This window comes from Coregonus lavaretus, assembly GCF_964263955.1.
Source record: "Coregonus lavaretus genome assembly, contig: HAP1_SCAFFOLD_6647, whole genome shotgun sequence".
NCBI classification, from domain to species: Eukaryota; Metazoa; Chordata; class Actinopteri; order Salmoniformes; family Salmonidae; genus Coregonus; species Coregonus lavaretus.
In genome coordinates, this window is record NW_028159745.1 from 8,431 (window position 1) to 27,500 (window position 19,070).

Genomic DNA, 19,070 nt, shown 5'->3' on the forward strand with positions numbered 1-19,070 from the left:
CCTCACTGTATGTGTATATATACAGTGGGGAGAACAAGTATTTGATACACTGCCGATTTTGCAGGTTTTCCTACTTACAAAGCATGTAGAAGTCTGTAATTTTATCATAGGTACACTTCAACTGTGAGAGACGGAATCTACAACAAAAATCCTGAAAATCACATTGTATGATTTTTAAGTAATTAATTTGCATTTTATTGCATGACATAAGTATTTGATACATCAGAAAAGCAGAACTTAATATTTGGTACAGAAACTTTTGTTTGCAATTACAGAGATCATACGTTTCCTGTAGGTCTTGACCAGGTTTGCACACACTGCAGCAGGGATTTTGGCCCACTCCTCCATACAGACCTTCTCCAGATCCTTCAGGTTTCGGGGCTGTCGCTGGGCAATACGGACTTTCAGCTCCCTCCAAAGATTTTCTATTGGGTTCAGGTCTGGAGACTGGCTAGGCCACTCCAGGACCTTGAGATGCTTCTTACGGAGCCACTCCTTAGTTGCCCTGGCTGTGTGTTTCGGGTCGTTGTCATGCTGGAAGACCCAGCCACGACCCATCTTCAATGCTCTTACTGAGGGAAGGAGGTTGTTGGCCAAGTTCTCGCGATACATGGCCCCATCCATCCTCCCCTCAATACGGTGCAGTCGTCCTGTCCCCTTTGCAGAAAAGCATCCCCAAAGAATGATGTTTCCACCGCCATGCTTCACGGTTGGGATGGTGTTCTTGGGGTTGTACTCATCCTTCTTCTTCCTCCAAACACGGCGAGTGGAGTTTAGACCAAAAAGCTATATTTTTGTCTCATCAGACCACATGACCTTCTCCCATTCCTCCTCTGGATCATCCAGATGGTCATTGGCAAACTTCAGACGGGCCTGGACATGCGCTGGCTTGAGCAGGGGGACCTTGCGTGCGCTGCAGGATTTTAATCCATGACGGCGTAGTGTGTTACTAATGGTTTTCTTTGAGACTGTGGTCCCAGCTCTCTTCAGGTCATTGACCAGGTCCTGCCATGTAGTTATGGGCTGATCCCTCACCTTCCTCATGATCATTGATGCCCCACGAGGTGAGATCTTGCATGGAGCCCCAGACCGAGGGTGATTGACCGTCATCTTGAACTTCTTCCATTTTCTAATTATTGCGCCAATAGTTGTTGCCTTCTCACCAAGCTGCTTGCCTATTGTCCTGTAGCCCATCCCAGCCTTGTGCAGGTCTACAATTTTATCCCTGATGTCCTTACACAGCTCTCTGGTCTTGGCCATTGTGGAGAGGTTGGAGTCTGTTTGATTGAGTGTGTGGACAGGTGTCTTTTATACAGGTAACGAGTTCGAACAGGTGCAGTTAATACAGGTAATGAGTGGAGAACAGGAGGACTTCTTAAAGAAAAACTAACAGGTCTGTGAGAGCCGGAATTCTTACTGGTTGGTAGGTGATCAAATACTTATGTCATGCAATAAAATGCTAATTAATTACTTAAAAATTATACAATGTGATTTTCTGGATTTTTGTTTTAGATTCCGTCTCTCACAGTTGAAGTGTACCTATGATAAAAATTACAGACCTCTACATGCTTTGTAAGTAGGAAAACCTGCAAAATCGGCAGTGTATCAAATACTTGTTCTCCCCACTGTATATATATATTTGCGAGATAAAAAAACATATGGGGGATTGGAAGTGATGCAGACAATTACATTGATGGAAGTTACAATCTATCTGCAATATTAAAGCTGATCTACCCCCTAAGAAAATATATATAAAAATAAAAAAAACTGTTGTATCCCATCAGAACCCAAAATATATGTTTGTTTTACTCCAATGTTTGTTAACAAAGTAAATGTAAACAAACCCTGTGTAGTCTCAAAACATGGTTAAGACTATAATTGTGACATTATGGATGGTCAGTCCTTGCATCCATAGCTCTGTCTATGAATTTCAGACCGGTAAAAATGTTCCAGGCACATCACTTGTTATTGTTTCAACTGCTGATTATTATTTTTTGAAACGTACACTACCATTCAAAAGTTTGGGGTCACTTAGAAATGTCCTTGTTTTCCATGAAAACATACATGAAATGAGATTGAATAGGAAATATAGCAAAATGCATAGGAAATGTAGTCATTGACAAGGTTAGAAATAATGATTTTTAATAGAAATAATAATTGTATCCTTCAAACTTTGCTTTCGTCAATGAATCCTTCATTTGCAGCAATTACAGCCTTGCAGACCTTTGGCATTCTAGTTGTCAATTTGTTGAGGTAATCTAAAGAGATTTCACCCTATGCTTCCTGAAGCACCTCCCACAAGTTGGATTGGCTTGATGGGCACTTCTTAAGTACCATACGGTCAAGCTGCTCCCACAACAGCTCAATAGGGTTGAGATCCGGTGACTGTGCTGGCCACTCCATTATAGACAGAACACCAGCTGACTGCTTCTTCCCTAAATAGTTATTGCATAGTTTGGAGCTGTGCTTTGGGTCATTGTCCTGTTATAGGAGGAAATTGGCTCCAATCAAACACCGTCTACAGGTTATGGTATGGCGTTGCAAAATGGAGTGATAGCCTTCCTTCTTCAAGATCCCTTTTACCCTGTACAAATCTCCCACTTTACCACCACCAAAGCACCCCAGACCATCACATTGCCTCCACCATGCTTGACAGATGACATCAAGCACTCCTTCAGCATCTTTTCATTTGGTCTGTGTCTCACAAATGTTCTTCTTTGTGATCCGAACACCTCAAACTTCGATTCGTCTGTCCATAACACTTTTTTCCAATCTTCCTCTGTCCAGTGTCTGTGTTCTTCTGCCCATCTTAATCTTTTCTTTTTATTGGCCAGTCTGAGATATGGCTTTTTCTTTGCAACTCTGCCTAGAAGGTCAGCATCCCGGAGTCGCCTCTTCATTGTTGACATTGAGACTGGTGTTTTGCGAGTACTATTTAATGAAGCTGCGAGTTGAGGACCTGTGAGGCGTCTGTTTCTCAAACTAGACACTCTAATGTATTTGTCCTCTTGCTCAGTTGTGCACCGGGGGCCTCCCACTCCTCTTTCTATTCTGGTTAGAGACAGTTTGCGCTGTTCTGTGAAGGGAGTAGTACACAGCGTTGTACGAGATCTTCAGTTTCTTGGCAATTTCTCACATGGAATAGCCTTCATTTCTCAGAACAAGAATAGACTGATGAGTTTCAGAAGAAAGTTATTTGTTTCTGGCCATTTTGATTCTGTAATCGAACCCACAATTGCAGATGCTCCAGATACTCAACTAGTCTCAAGAAGGCCAGTTTTATTGCTTCTTTAATCAGCACAACAGTTTTCAGCTGTGCTAACACAATTGCAAAAGGGTTTTCTAATGATCAATTAGCCTTTTTAAATGATAAACTTGGATTAGCAAACACAACGTGCCATTGGAACACAGGACTGATGATTGCTGATAATGGGTCTCTGTACGCCTATGTAGATATTCCATTAAAAATCAGCCGTTTCCAGCTACAATAGCCATTTACAACATTAACAATGTCTACATTATATTTCTGATCAATTTGATGTTATTTTAATGGACAAAAAAATTGCTTTTCTTTTGAAAACAAGGACATTTCTAAGTGACCCCAAACTTTTGAATGGTAGTGTATACCTACAGTGGTCCTAAAATTCCAAATCAAATAGCTAAACATCCTTGGTATGACCATCTTAAAACAATTCCATATGTTAGCTTAGTAGAAACCCAGCCCCGGGCCCTTAGACCTTAAAGGGGTGAAACCATGAGGATCCTGCCACTATCACTCAATGAATTAATGAGGTCAGTTCTTGCATGCCACTAGAAAAAAATGACGTATGACATGCAAGGTAGTCCACAGTCCTTTCACACGACTTGGGATCCCTGGTTAGAATACATAGAGTCATTATAGCCACTTAATCGTAGATATGTGTGTAGTATGTGATCTGAGGTAGCATCTGGCATGGTATGTTTGTATATGTATTCAGGCATTATTGTATGGTATAATATGTGTGATGTATGCTGTATGTTATTTGGTTTTTGTCTTATTGATTGTTGTGTTGGTAATGTGAAAAACTATAAACACAATTTTCCACGCAAAAAATAAGTATTATCCAGTCACACCCACATAAATAGAATTACCCATTATTGGCTTGAATGGGGGCGCCCGTTCTATTCATTCTATTTCTATGGTCACACCAATGTCTGATACCTTTGGTTTAGGTTTATGATTAGGTTTAAGGTTGGGGTTAGGGTTATGATTAGGTTTAAGGTTGGGGTTAGGGTTATGGCTAGGGTCAGAGTTGAACTGGGGTGTGGACACGAAGTTAGGGTTAGGGTTACGTTTAACCCTATCCCTAGCCATAACCCTTTTGTCTGGTTACTCCATGGTTCAGACAGAATAATACTCTTTCTATTCTCCCTTTGTTATACGGATAATTATAATAACCAAGCCAAAGGCTCAACTGGAAACATTATCTGGGGAAAAAGTAGGGGGGAAGAGAGAAAGAGAGAAAGAAAGAGTGAGAGAGGGAAAGAGGGAAAGAGGGAGAGAAGGAAGTGAAGTGAAGAGCACTAGCAGCCAGCTGTCTCTCAGCAGGAGTTCACTCAGCCAATCAGTGAGCTGATCAGATGACATCACATCCCCCGCAGCGACACAGCTTCCTGTGTCACCCATCCTCCGTATCACCACGGGGCGGTCCAACTCGCATCAAGACATTCTCTTTCTTTCCCTTCCCCAGGGACAGGTATGGCACGAAGCTGTGGAGCTCCACCAAACACAAAGAGGACCAAAGTTTGAAGAGTTTTCCACCTGAGGAAAGTTTAAACTCCCCCCAGGGAACAAGTCATAAATCATAGCTGTTAAAAAATACGTTTCAAGTTTGTCACCCAATGCAAGGTGAATCCTAAATAAGTTGTCAGAGTTTGTCACCACTTTTTTTCACCTGTATGTGGAGAGGAAAGGAGAGGGAGGGAATGGAGAGGGAGGGAATGGAGAAGGAGGGAATGGAGAGTGAGGGAATGGAGAGGGAGGGAATGGAGAGGGAGGGGAAAGGAGAGGGAGGGAATGGAGAGAGAGGGAATGGAGAGGGAGGGGAATGGAGAGGGAGGGGAAAGGAGAGGGAGGGAATGGAGAGAGAGGGAATGGAGAGGGAGGGGAATGGAGAGGGAGGGAATGGAGAGGGAGGGGAAAGGAGAGGGAGGGAATGGAGAGAGAGGGAATGGAGAGGGAGGGGAATGGAGAGGGAGGGAATGGAGAGGGAGGGAATGGAGAGGGAGGTAGCTCTGTAGTTCCCTGATTGTCTCTATCAGTGTGTCTGATTACTCTGTTCCCTGAGCTGTAGCAGAACGTGTTGTTTGATATGTTTACCCTCGCTCTCAGAGACAGAGACAGAGGGATGGTGGGTGCTGGGTACTCCAGGGTTTATCACAGAGACAGAGACAGAGGGATGGTGGGTGCTGGGTACTCCAGGGTTTATCACAGAGACAGAGACAGAGGGATGGTGGGTGCTGGGTACTCCAGGGTTTATCACAGAGACAGAGACAGAGACAGAGGGATGGTGGGTGCTGGGTACTCCAGGGTTTATCACAGAGACAGAGGGATGGTGGGTGCTGGGTACTCCAGGGTTTATCACAGAGACAGAGACAGAGACAGAGGGATGGTGGGTGCTGGGTACTCCAGGGTTTATCACAGAGACAGAGACAGAGGGATGGTGGGTGCTGGGTACTCCAGGGTTTATCACAGAGACAGAGACAGAGACAGAGGGATGGTTGGTGTTGGGTACTCCAGGGTTTATCACAGTGTTGTAGGGATTATACAGCAGAGAAACAAGCCAGCTTTATCAGTGCTTTACCCTCACATTTGCACACACACACACACACTCACACACGCACGCACGTACGCAGACACACATGCAGACACACACAGACACACACACACTCAGCATCCTCTCAAATCGTTCTAATCCCAAGCGCTGCATAAAAACGGCACCAAGTGCCACAGAAAACACTCTCTCCCTTTCTCTCTGTCTCTCTCTCCCTTTCTCTCTGTCTCGCTCTCCCTTTCTCTCTCACTTTCCCTCTCTGTCTCTCTCGATCCCCTCCCTCCATTCCTACACCCGTACCCCTATCTTCCTGTATTAGCTTAGTACAAATTGTCTCTCAAAATATTTCACACTTCAAAGACAAAGTTTGTTCATTTTCTAATTGATAGTCCTGCTCTCCACTTGGAGTTTTCCTCTCACCAATCCACGCTCTGTTCCTATGGCAACTAAGTGGCACTCAGTGTGTGTGTGTGTGTGTGTGCACATGCATTCGTGCTTGAGTGACTCTTTAGGTGAAGGACAGACAGTGTAAGAAGTTTTTGTCACCCCTTTTTCTAATTTCTGATTGGCACCGAGGAAATTACATACGTTTTTTTTGCTTCTGATGATTGGTGGCATTTTGACACTTCAGTGAGTCCTGGTATAATCACATGATAATAGTTCTCTCTCTCTCTCTCATGTCCATCAGACACAGACTCTTACACACACACACACACACACACACACACACGCATATATGCACGCACACGCTCCCATATTCACGCACACACGCACGTGCACACACACACACACTTTCTCTCTCTCTGATAACTGTGGGTCTTCTGTGATAAATACAACATGCCTGTCATCCTCCTCACTCCGTGATAAACAGCACAGAGCCAGTAGAGGTTGATAGATCCATTGAGCTTAGACAGACCCAGTGTTCTAGAGTTCCTCTGTTCTAAAGGGCTTTGATGTACTGTACATGCTGAGCTGTATCACACACCCCCACACACACACACACACACTGACTCAAAACTGACATTCTTTTCATCTGTGTAGTTCTAAATTTGAGGAAGTTGTCTCAAATCGTTACGCAGGGAGGCCATGTTGCTTTAATCATTCCTCATCTCTTCTTCCCTCTTTCAAGAAGAAGGGATGAAACTGGTCATCCTAATATACTGCTGTGGCCTTTTCTCATATCTAGTGCATCACTCATGCTGTTACTATAGTAACATAACTGGTGCCATGGGATGGTGGGTCACAGATGCTTAGCTTCGGGGTCTTTGGTTCTAATTGTGTTTGGAATGTCAGAGTAAAGTTTTAGTATACTCCATGTCGATATTCACGTAATTATAAGGAATTCCCCTCGACCACGGCCACAAATTGGGGAAAACAAACATTCTTTCCAATTGACCCCCACTGTAAAAGAGCCAACTTCGTTGTCTATTTTCTGTTATACAGAAATAACAAAACATGCCGAAAAGCTGCTGTGTTGTTCAATGTACATGTTATGAAGCCTTTATGTGCTTTCTATGATTTTTTAAAATTACATGAATGCTTTAAAATTCACAAAAAAGTGATGTTAGCTGAGGAAGATTATCAAAAAGTAATGTATAAGATCTGCTAAGCCTGTGTTTACCACATACTTTATTTTTGGCGTTTATCCAAAAACCCTACAAAAAAACTCCATTCATTTTCCCATAGGCTTTGTCCAACGAACCATGGCGGAGTTAGTACCTACAAAAAGACGCCATTACTACTGCTCTCTATTCAACAACTGCTCTCTTAAACAGAGTAATTCCCTCTACTTCCTGTTCCATAGAACTCCAGCTGTCCATCCATAGCTACACAATGACCCCTGGTGGAGGCTTTGGTCATTACATCTGTATACATTTGAGAGAGTTTCTAACATAATAATAATAATAATAATAATCCATGTTCTTAATGTTTTGTATACTAGGTGTCTATACACAATATATCTTGTTAAATCTATAATAACTCTACTCCACATTCTGATAGATCAATACATTTATGAATGACTTACTTGACTTAAGCCATTGGCTCCTATCAGGAGCATAGGTCATTGACCAATGTCCACCATCTCAAAGCAAGATTTTCCAGGTTACACCAGTTGATGCCACTCAACCATTTCTGCCTGGACGTCTCTCCTCCAAGGGTTTCTGGGTAACGTATGATTACCAATCATCAAAATGTAATTCAATCAAACAATGAATCAATCAAATGTATTTAAAAAAACATAACATACAATTTCATTTGAATAACTATTTATAATATTAACATCTGAAACATCATCATCCAGGGATATTGGAAGCAAATTAATCCATCAGGTATTTTATGATTCATCATCGGTTGCCAGGGGGCTTGTACACAGCAGAGCAGGGGTTTATCAATATCAACTGATTAGACAGACAGTGGTGTAGTAGGCTAGAATGGATTCCTGGCCAATACCTTTCTCTACCATTGAATGTCTATATATCACATTAGATAGAGAACTACACTGGCCAGAGAAGAAACACGAACTAACTGTGAAATCTCTGGTGATCACTACAATGTCCTTATGTGTCATCAAATCAGTCCCAATCATTGGTTCTGATCCAATATCCACAGTAGTGTACTAGCTACTTAGCATGAAGCAACGTAGTATGGAAGTAGTACAACACATCTGAACATTCAAAATAAAATAAAAGGGAAAGGAGAACAGAATACATTTTTTTAAATCGATACAATATGCGTAGTCGGACAAAATAACATTGATACATTTACATTTTAGTAATTTAGCAGACCACTGCTGAACATTAGAGAAACAGAACATGCATATCTATTATACTGTGCAAGAAAATAAGTATTCTTCTCCAATAATAAGTCATACAGGAGAGGGGTGTTAGAAAATCACCTCAATCAGAAGTCAACTGTAATCAATGTAAACCTGTTGTTAACATCAAAGTCTGGTTCCTGAATACTGATCGCTACCTGTTCTCATGTAAATCATAATCACCTATGAGGATAAACAACGTAGACTATTACCTGTTCCTGATCAAAGGCCCTTCTTGTCGAATCAGCCAGGGGAATTCAAGATGGCCGAAGTGTAAAGTGATCAATGTTTTTGATTGGACCTCAAGTTTTGAGCTAAAGACTTTTATACACGTCTGTACGTGTCTGACAGCCAGTGATCTGTAGTGATCCAGTCAAAATCTGCGCTTTAGAGTGGGTTATAGGCCTACATTGGACCTCAAGGTCGTTGCTGTATTGCATGTATTCAGAAAGCTGGTGTGTAGGTCAGAACCTGTGGGTTCTGTGTGGGTAGTGAACTGTACATAGCCGGTCAGACCAGTGTTTCCCCAAGATTGGTATAACTTAGATGACCCGTCTAAATCAGCCCCTAAAGCTGTTTCCAGGACTGCCAGCATCAACCATGTCCAACTGAAACCAACTGAAGCCAAATAACAAAAGGCAGGCCTTCATAAGCGATGTCAAAGGGAAACATGGGCGTCAGGTTAAAGGTTAGGTGTTAAAGGTCAGAGTAACCAGGGGCTGAGACCCGGCCTGCCCCTATACCCAACCATCCGTCCATTTCTCTGTCTGTCCTTTGGAGGGGTATTGTTGTGCGTAATATCAGGCCTTTAAATGTACCCCTCCAAAAGCTATCGCTATCGCGCACATACACACACAGGTTAGTCCAATCACTGAGGGTTATTATCTATCTATCTACATTATATCTACACTTGTATAGCTACTGTAGTCTATAAACAGGGGAGTTAGAATGATGAGTCACCTGTCTGTGACGGTCTGTTAAAAACGATATGTGGCCATTCTAATGTGTCAGGTGGTAGGTAGCTAGTCTTTCACTGTCCAGCGGATATAAAACATGGGGATTTAATTACAACGCTTAAGTTGCAGGTTGGTTGTAATCTTAATAAATATTTCATGACTTAATCCAACTTAATCTCTAAATAAAACACACAATAACAGATAGTATCTATGGCACGATTATCATAGTAGAAAAACGCAGCTTGTGTATGTTTTCACCCAGGTCAAGCCTGTCTAAGTAAATCATGTTTAACATTTGCAGTTTCAACATTCCATGGAATGTGGCACTAATAAACCAAAAAAAGGAAACACTTTATTATTAATTTTTTACAACAACAACGTTAGTCTATTCCCTTCTGCTCAAACACAAAATGCTGCCTCCTAGTGGATGGCCAGGCACTGTAGTCACCAACACTAGTGGTGAGAGGGCCACACAGGTAGGGGGCGCTACAGGGGGCAGAGGGTGGTGTGAGCCACAAATGGGCTAGGGAGGCAACTCCTGTCTGTCCTGCCTGTGGGTGTGAAAACTACCAGACCTGGTTTAAAGGAAATATCATTATATTTATTTATTTCAAATACTTTGAACAATTGATTGAGCCTGGTGGGTGTGGTGTGCACTTTTGGGACTATTCTATTGGAGCCATTGCGTCAAGCAAACTCAATCAAGCGCAGCTCAAGCATTTGAAAGAAAACCCATACTATTTGAACCCAGGTGTGGTAGCTTTTATAAACATCAACTTGTTTGTGTTGTCAGAGGGAGGACTGCTATCTAAAGACACTGTTTACATGCAGGTGGCTGCTGAGGGTGAGAACGGCTCATAATAATGGCTGGAACGGAGCAAACGAATTGGCATCAAACACCTGGGAACCATGTGTTTGATGTATTTCATACCATTCCACTGATTCCGCTCCAGTCATTACCAAGAGCCCGTCCTCCCCAATGAAGGTGCCACGACCTCCTCTGCAGTACACTACTACACACCTGTGTAGAACAGCTAAGCCGTACCACCTGTCTCAGTCTCCCTCGCTTATTTAACAAAGACCTGGGCCTGCATCCCAAATAGCACCCTATTCCCTATATAGTTCACTACTTTTCACCAGAGTCCTATTGAGGCCCTGATCAAAAGTAGTGCACTATGAAGGGAACATGGTGCCATTTGGGATGCACATGTTCAACACATCTTCACCAATACTACAGAGACAGAGAAGTCAGGCTATAGCAGCTTCTAATTCACATTACTCAGAAATATTAAGATTTTCACCCAGGCGGCGCCTTTTTATGTTTCAATGTTTCATAAAAGATCCTTGTCGCAATATCACACTAATATTACATCCTATTCAATATTGGTAACATTGCAGTAAAGATATAGTAATGGCAATAGCAATTATACTGTAGCGCTAGTAATTCAAAACAATAATTTGTTATAATAATTTAACCCTAATTTAAGGGCAGAGTATTAGATACTAAATGGCTGCTCACTGTGTTTGTCACAATATAGTAGCTTCTCAAGGTTTTAAAGAACCCCCAAAAAGACAATATGATTATTATAAACTATCCATAACTTTAACCCAAGCCCTTTAATAGCATATTGTGCGGTTACCCAGGAAATCAAGTTTTCAGCTCTGTAAGACTGAGCGATCTCTCTCCCGCTATCATCCTATCTGTCCTTTAATAGCATTTCTTCAAGCACTTTACAGCCATAGGAATCAGACATGTCATATCTGACATGGCTGGTTACGTCATGCATGCAGGTCGGTTGCCATGGCGATAGGCAGTGTTCTTTATGCTTGGCTGATAGGGGAAACAGGAGTGAGAACAGGGACACCTAGTGGTTGTCTGAGACATTACCACCAGGTTTACATCCTTTGGCATGAATCAGAACAGGTTGAGTTGAACCCTCTACTGCAGGGGGCTGCATTCCGTCTTCAACGAGGTCCGGAGTGCCGCAATAAAAATGTGTTAAATTTCCTTGCCGTCAAAATTTGCAAGAGATAGTCCTATATCCATCGTTTTGGGAATTTACGATACTACCTGACTGTCTAGCTTTAATTTAGGTGATTATTAGCGAGCTGGACACAGTCAAGAAACGGTATAGTCATTTTAAAGTATATCGGAGTTAGTTTCACCCAAAAAGCAAAAGCTCCTCTCTTTCACCAGTGATTCAATATGGTATGATGTATCTATGAACAAACACATTATTTATGTAAGTGATAAAACAATCTCTTTCTGCTCTTGGCCAGGTAAAAGGGGTTCAAGCTAGGACATATGATCTCCATGGCGACAGGCTCCAAACCCAAAGAAAAAGATCAGTCCAAATCAACATAATCATGAAAATACATTGATGGGGATTGGGCCTGACAGGTACTGTATGTGTCTGTCAAGTACTGTATGCAGGATCTCTGTGTGAGGGATATATTAGTGTGTGTGTGTGTGTGTGTGTACTGTCTGCATTGTGTATGTTTCACATTATCCAGTCTGTAGAGACTCTCCTCTCCTCTGTGTAGGGTACTGGATAGGCATCAGAAACCCCAGTAAAGCTGTATCCCTCTATCTCCTTCATACTCCTCCTCTTCTCTAGCTCTGAGAGAAGTACTCCAGAACGATGCGCAGGTGTCCCAGGCGGTCCTTGAGGGAGGGCAGAGACAGGACGGTGGTCTGGTAGGCAGGGTCCAACTGGAGAACTGACAACAACCACCAACACCATGCTGGACCGTTGTTGGAGGCCTGAGGGAGAGAGACAGGGAACGAGACAGGGAGAGAAGAGAGAGAGAGCGAGAGAGAGAGAGAGAGAGAGAGAGAGAGAGAGACACACAGAGAGAGAGAGAGAGACAGAGAGAGAGAGAGAGACACAGAGAGAGAGAGAGAGAGAGAGAGAGAGAGAGAGAGAGAGAGAGGTCAATATGGAAAATGTAAAGAACTTTGAACGTTTCTTCAAGTGCAGTCGCAAAAACCATCAAGCGCTATGATGAAACTGGCTCTCATGAGGACCGCCACAGGAAAGGAAGACCCAAAGTTACCTCTGCTGCAGAGGATAAGTTCATTAGAGTTAACTGCACCTCAGATTGTAGCCCAAATAAATGCTTCACAGAGTTCAAGTAACAGACACATCTCAACATCAACTGTTCAGAGGAGACTGCGTGAATCAGGCCTTCATGGTCGAATTGCTGCAAAGAAACCACTACTAAAGGACACCAATAAGAAGAAGAGAACTGCTTGGGCAAAGAAACACAAGCAATGGACATTAGACCAGTGGAAATTTGTCCTTTGGTCTGGAGTCCAAATTGGAGATTTTTGGTTCCAACCGCTGTGTCTTTGTGAGATGTGGTGTGGGTGAATGGATGATCTCTGCATGTGTAGTTCCCACCGTGAAGCATGGAGGAGGAGGTGTGATGGTGTGGGGGTGCTTTGCTGGTGATACTGTCTGTGATTTATTTAGAATTCAAGGCACACTTAACCAGCATGGCTACCACAGCATTCTGCAGCGATACACCATCCCATCTGGTTTGCGTTTAGTGGGACTATCATTTGTTTTTCAACAGGACAATGACCCAAAACACACCTCCAGGCTGTGTAAGGGCTATTTGACCAAGGAGAGTCATGGAGTGCTTCTTCAGATGACCTGGCCTCCACAATCCCCCGACCTCAACCCAATTGAGATGGTTTGGGATGAGTTGGACCGCAGAGTAAAGGAAAAGCAGCCAACAAGTGCTCAGCATATGTGGGAAGTCCTTCAAGACTGTTGGAAAATCATTCCTCATGAAGCTGGTTGAGAGAATGCCAAGAGTGTACAAAGCTGTCATCAAGGCAAAGGGTGGCTACTTTGAAGAATCTAAAATCTAAAATATATTTTGATTTGTTTAACACTTTTTGGGTTACTACATGATTCCATATACAGTGAGGGAAAAAAGTATTTGATCCCCTGCTGATTTTGTACGTTTGCCCACTGACAACGACATGATCAGTCTATAATTTTAATGGTAGGTTTATTTGAACAGTGAGAGACAGAATAACAACAAAACAATCCAGAAAGGAGCATGTCAAAAATGTTATAAATTGATTTGCATTTTAATGAGGGAAATAAGTATTTGACCCCTCTGCATAACATGACTTAGTACTTGGTGGCAAAACCCTTGTTGGCAATCACAGAGGTCAGACGTTTCTTGTAGTTAACCACCAGGTTTGCACACATCTCAGGAGGGATTTTGTCCCACTCCTCTTTGCAGATCTTCTCCAAGTCATTAAGGTTTCGAGCCTGATGTTTGGCAACTCAAACCTTCAGCTCCCTCCACAGATTTTCTTTGGGATTAAGGTCTGGAGACTGGCTAGGCCACTCCAGGACCTTAATGTGCTTCTTCTTGAGACACTCCTTTGTTGCCTTGGCCGTATGTTTTGGGTCATTTTCATGCTGGAATACCCATCCACGACCCATTTTCAATGCCCTGGCTGAGGGAAAGAGGTTCTCACCCAAGATGTGACGGTACATGGCCCCGTCCATCGTCCCTTTGATGCGGTGAAGTTGTCCTGTCCCCTTAGCAGAAAAACACCCCCAAAGCATAATGTTTCCACCTCCATGTTTGACGGTGGGGATGGTGTTCTTGGGGTCATAGGCAGCATTCCTCCTCCTCCAAACACGGCGAGTTGAGTTGATACCAACGAGCTCCATTTTGGACTCATCTGACCACAACACTTTCACCCAGTTCTCCTCTGAATCATTCAGATGTTCATTGGCAAACTTCAGACGGGCCTGTATATGTGCTTTCTTGAGCAGGGGGACCTTGCGGGCGCTGCAGGATTTCAGTCCTTCACGGCGTAGTGTGTTACCAATTGTTTTCTTGGTGACTATGGTCCCAGCTGCCTTGAGATCATTGACAAGATCCTCCCGTGTAGTTCTGGGCTGATTCCTCACCGTTCTCATGATCATTGCAACTCCACAAGGTGAGATCTTGCATGGAGCCCCAGGCCAAGAGAGATTGACAGTTCTTCTGTGTTTCTTCCATTTGCGAATAATCGCACCAACTGTTGTCACCTTCTCACCAAGCTGCTTGGCGATGGTCTTGTAGCCCATTCCAGCCTTGTGTAGGTCTACAACCTTTTCCCTGACATCCTTGGAGAGCTCTTTGGTCTTGGCCATGGTGGAGAGTTTGGAATCTGATTGATTGATTGCTTCTGTGGACAGGTGTCTTTTATACAGGTAACAAACTGAGATTAGGAGCACTCCCTTTAAGAGTGTGCTCCTAATCTCAGCTCGTTACCTGTATGAAAGACACCTGGGAGCCAGAAATCTTTCTGATTGAGAGGGGGTCAAATACTTATTTCCCCCATTAAAATGCAAATCAATTTATAACATTTTTGACATGCGTTTTTCTGGATTTTCTTGTTGTTATTCTGTCTCTCACTGTTCAAATAAACCTACCATTAAAATTATAGACTGATAATTTCTTTGTCAGTGGGCAAACGTACAAAATCAGCAGGGGATCAAATACTTTTTTCCCTCACTGTATGTTATTTCATAGTTTTGATATCTTCACTATTATTCTACAATGTAGAAAATAGTAAAAATAAAGAAAAACCCTTGAATGAGTAGGTGTGTCCAAACTTTTGACTGGTACTGTAGGTGATACTAGATGAGTGCTGGTCTGGAAGTGGTAGGTGATAGGCAAGGTCCATGTATGTCTGTCTGTGTGTCTGTGTGTGTGTGTGCGTGTACCTGTATGTTGTCATCCTTGTCAGGCATGGTTCCATACTGTCTGCTGATCTGTTCTCTGATGCGTGTGTTGAGGCGTGTGTACCAGTCCTGGGCCTGCTCATACACACGGTCATGGAGGCTCTGCAACAGCTCGAACTCTGACCCCTCAGCCTAGAAACATAGGAGGAGATTCTCAAAGCAAAATAGATACTTTGACCCCCTAAGGTCGATGTCCGTGCCCCTGAGGAAATGTAATTAGCGTAATACAATAATCCCCATAAAAATCGGTCCGTTTTAACTAGAGATATCTGTTTTTTGCATTGGATGAGTCTCAATCCACCGCATCCGCGGTGAAAGGTGACAGAGCTAGAGCGGTGTTTGTCAGACCATGAGACATCCCGAAAATCAGTCTTCTCACAAAATCGTCCGTAGCATCCGAACGGTTTGGCCTAAAAACTATTATGACCCCTGTGTGGAAAGATGAGACTCTCGCGAACACGTACATGCTCTAGGACGCCCACAGGTCTCATAAGACCCGTCTGAAGGTCCCCCAGTACCAGTCAAAAAATTTATGGAGGTATATATGGAGACTGTTTAGTGATAAAAATAAGGGGTTCAATCTATGTAAACAAATATTTTAAAAAATCTGGATCTTTCTTATATCTCTCAGAAGAAACAGGGGGGGGGGGGACTCTCTGTTGTTCCATGTAGTGAATCTGTTATTTAATGCATTTTTATGGGCTAATAGCGGTAAGGCCAAATACATTTTTTCATCAAGTTATTGTGTATATATTTTTTTTCTTCAAGGGGTCTTAAAATTCAACATCAAAGTAGGACCCTCCACCCGATTTAGACTCTTATTACATAACGAAACAAACTTTATCTTTAGTCTTTCTTTGATTCTTTCTCTCTCACCCTCTCACTCAATTGTCTTTATTGGCATGGGAAATATGTTTAAATTGCCAGCAAGGAAGTAGATAGTAAACAAAAGTGAAATAAAACAATAAGAAATTCACAGTAAACATTATACTCACAAAAGTTCTAAAGGAATAGAGACATTTCAAATGTCATATTATGTCTATGTGATGTAACGATGTGCAAATAGTTAAATTACAAAAGAGAAAATAAATTAAACATAAATATGGGTTGTATTTACAATGGTGTTTGGTCTCCACTGGTTGCCCTTTTCTTGTGGCAACAATTCACAAATCTTGCTGCTGTGATTGCACACTGTGGTATTTCACCCAATAGATGTGGGAGTCTCTCAATAGCAAGGCTATGCTCACTGAGTCTATACATAGTCAAAGCTTTCCTTAATGTTGGGTCAGTCACAGTGGTCAGGTATTCTGCCACGGTGTACTCTCTGTTTAGGGCCAAATAGCATTCTAGTTTGCTCAGTTTTTTTGTTAATTCTTTTAAATGTGTCAAGTAATTATCTTTTTGTTTTCTCATGATTTGGTTGGGTCTAATTGTGTTGCTGTCCTGGGGCTCTGTGGGATCTGTTTGTGTTTGTGAACAGTGCCCCAGGACCAGCTTGCTTAGGGGACTCTTCTCCAGGTTCATCTCTCTGTAGGTGATGGCTTTGTTATGGAAGGTTTGGGAATCGCTTCCTTTTAGAAGGTTGCAGAATTTAACGGCTCTTTTCTAGATTTTGATAACTAGCGGGCATCGGCCGAATTCTGCTCTGCATGCATTATTTGGTGTTTTACGTTGTACACAGAGGACATTTTTGAAGAATTCTGCATGTAGAGTCTCAATTTGGTGTTTGTCCCATTTTGTGAATTCCTGGTTGGTGAGTGGACCCCAGACCTCACAACCATAAAGGGCAATGGGTTCTATAACTGATTCAGGTATTTTTTGCCAGATCCTAATTGGTATGTCGAATTGTATGTTCCTTTTAATTGCGTAGAAGGCCCTTCTTGCCTTGTCTCTCAGATAGTTCACAGCTTTGTGGAAGTTACCTGTGGCGCTGATGTTTAGGCCAAGGTATGTTTCATTTTTTTGTGTGCTCTAGGGCAACGGTGTCTAGATGGAATTTGTTTTTGTGGTCCTGGCAACTGGACCTTTTTTGGAACACCATTATTTTTGTCTTACTGAGATTTATTGTCAGGGCCCAGGTCTGTGCAGAATATCTAGATGCTGCTGTAAGCCCTCCTTGGTTGGGGACAGATGCACCAGATCCTCATCAAACAGTAGACATTTGACTTCAGATTCTAGTAGGGTGAGGCCGGGTGCTGCAGACTGTTCTAGTGCCCTCGCCAATTCGTTGATATATATGATGAAGAGGGTGGGGCTCAAGCTGCATCCCTGTCTCAGCCCACGGCCTTGTGGAAAGAAATGTGTGTGTTTTTTGGCAATTTGTACCGCACACTTATTATTTGTGTACATGGATTATATAATGTTGTATGTTTTTCCCTCAACACCGCTTTCCATCAAATCAACAAAGCATGAGAAGACTTTGCCTTTGTTTGTTTGTCAATTAGGGTGTGGAGGGGGAATATGTGGTCTGTTGTACGGTAATTTGATAAAAAGTCGATTTGACATTTGCTCAGTACATTGTTTTCACTGAGGAAATGTACGAGTCTGCTGTTAATGATAATGCAGAGGATTTCCCAAGGTTGCTGTTGACGCATATCCCATGGTAGGTAAAGGGGTCAAATTTGTTTCCACTTTTGTGGATTGGGGTGATCAGTCCTTGGTTCCAAATATTGGGGAAGATGCCAGAGCTAAGGATGATGTTAAAGAGTTTAAATGTAGCCAATTGCAATTTGTGGTCTGTATATTTTATATAATTTCATTTAGAATACCATTAACACCACAAGCCTTTTTGGGTTGGAGGGTTTGTATTTTGTCCTGTAGTTCATTCAATGTAATTGGAGAATCCAGTGGGTTCTGGTAGTCTTTAAAAGTAGATTCTAAGATTTGTATTTGATCATGTATATTTTTTTGCTGTTTGTTCTTTGTTACAGAGCCAAAAAGATTGGAGAAGTGGTTTATCCATACATCTCCATTTTGGATAGATAACTCTTCGTGTTGTTTTTTGTTTAGTGTTTTCCGATTTTCCCAGAAGAGTTAGAGTCTATGGATTCTTCAATTACATTGAGCTGATTTCTGACGTGCTGTTCCTTCTTTTTCCGTCGTGTGTTTCTGTATTGTTTTAGTGATTTACCATAGTGAAGGCGTAGGCTCAACCTTTCTGGGTTTCTATGTTTTGGGTTGGATAGGTTTCTCAATTTCTTTCTTAGGTTTTTGCATTCTTCATCAAACCATTTGTCATTGTTGTTAATTTTCTTAGGTTGTCTGCTTGACATTTTTAGATTTGATAGGGAAGCTGAGAGGTCAAATATACTGTTTAGGTTTTCTACTGCCAAGTTCACACCTTCACTATTACAGTGGAACGTTTTGTCCATTAAGTTGTCTAAAAGGGATTGAATTTGTTGTTGCTTAATTCTTTTTTGGTAGGTTTCTACACTAATGTCCTTCCATCTATAGCATTTCTTAATATTATGCAGTTTTTAGGTTTAGGTTAGAACAACCTGTGGTAACTTACCTTGTGGTCCTCCATGTATTCTATATCAGCGGTGTGGTATCCAGCTCTCTTCAGTGTGTGTGTGTGTGTGTGTGTACCTTGTGGTCCTCCATGTACTCTATATCAGCGGTGTGGTATCCATCTCTCTGTCCTCTCTTCAGGACCCTGAAGCGACTTCCTCCCACACAGTCCACATAGGAGCGACCATCAGGCAACACCTCTAAGCTATGA

At 42.3% G+C, this 19,070-nt stretch overlaps 1 protein-coding gene across 1 annotated transcript in view; it reads right to left on the reverse strand.

Moving 5' to 3' along the window:
- Window positions 1-10,330: 10,330 nt before the first annotated feature.
- LOC311122478 (LON peptidase N-terminal domain and RING finger protein 1-like) overlaps window positions 10,331-19,070 on the reverse strand; it is a gene marked incomplete at its 5' end in the record, with an annotated part of 9,943 nt that continues 1,203 nt past the window's right edge. The window contains 3 exons of the mRNA XM_084196825.1: window positions 10,331-12,348; window positions 15,332-15,481; window positions 18,938-19,070. The exon at window positions 18,938-19,070 is cut by the window's right edge and continues 30 nt beyond it. Coding sequence (XP_084052951.1) covers window positions 12,199-12,348; window positions 15,332-15,481; window positions 18,938-19,070 — 433 coding nt within the window. The remainder of the gene's footprint in view (window positions 12,349-15,331; window positions 15,482-18,937) is intronic.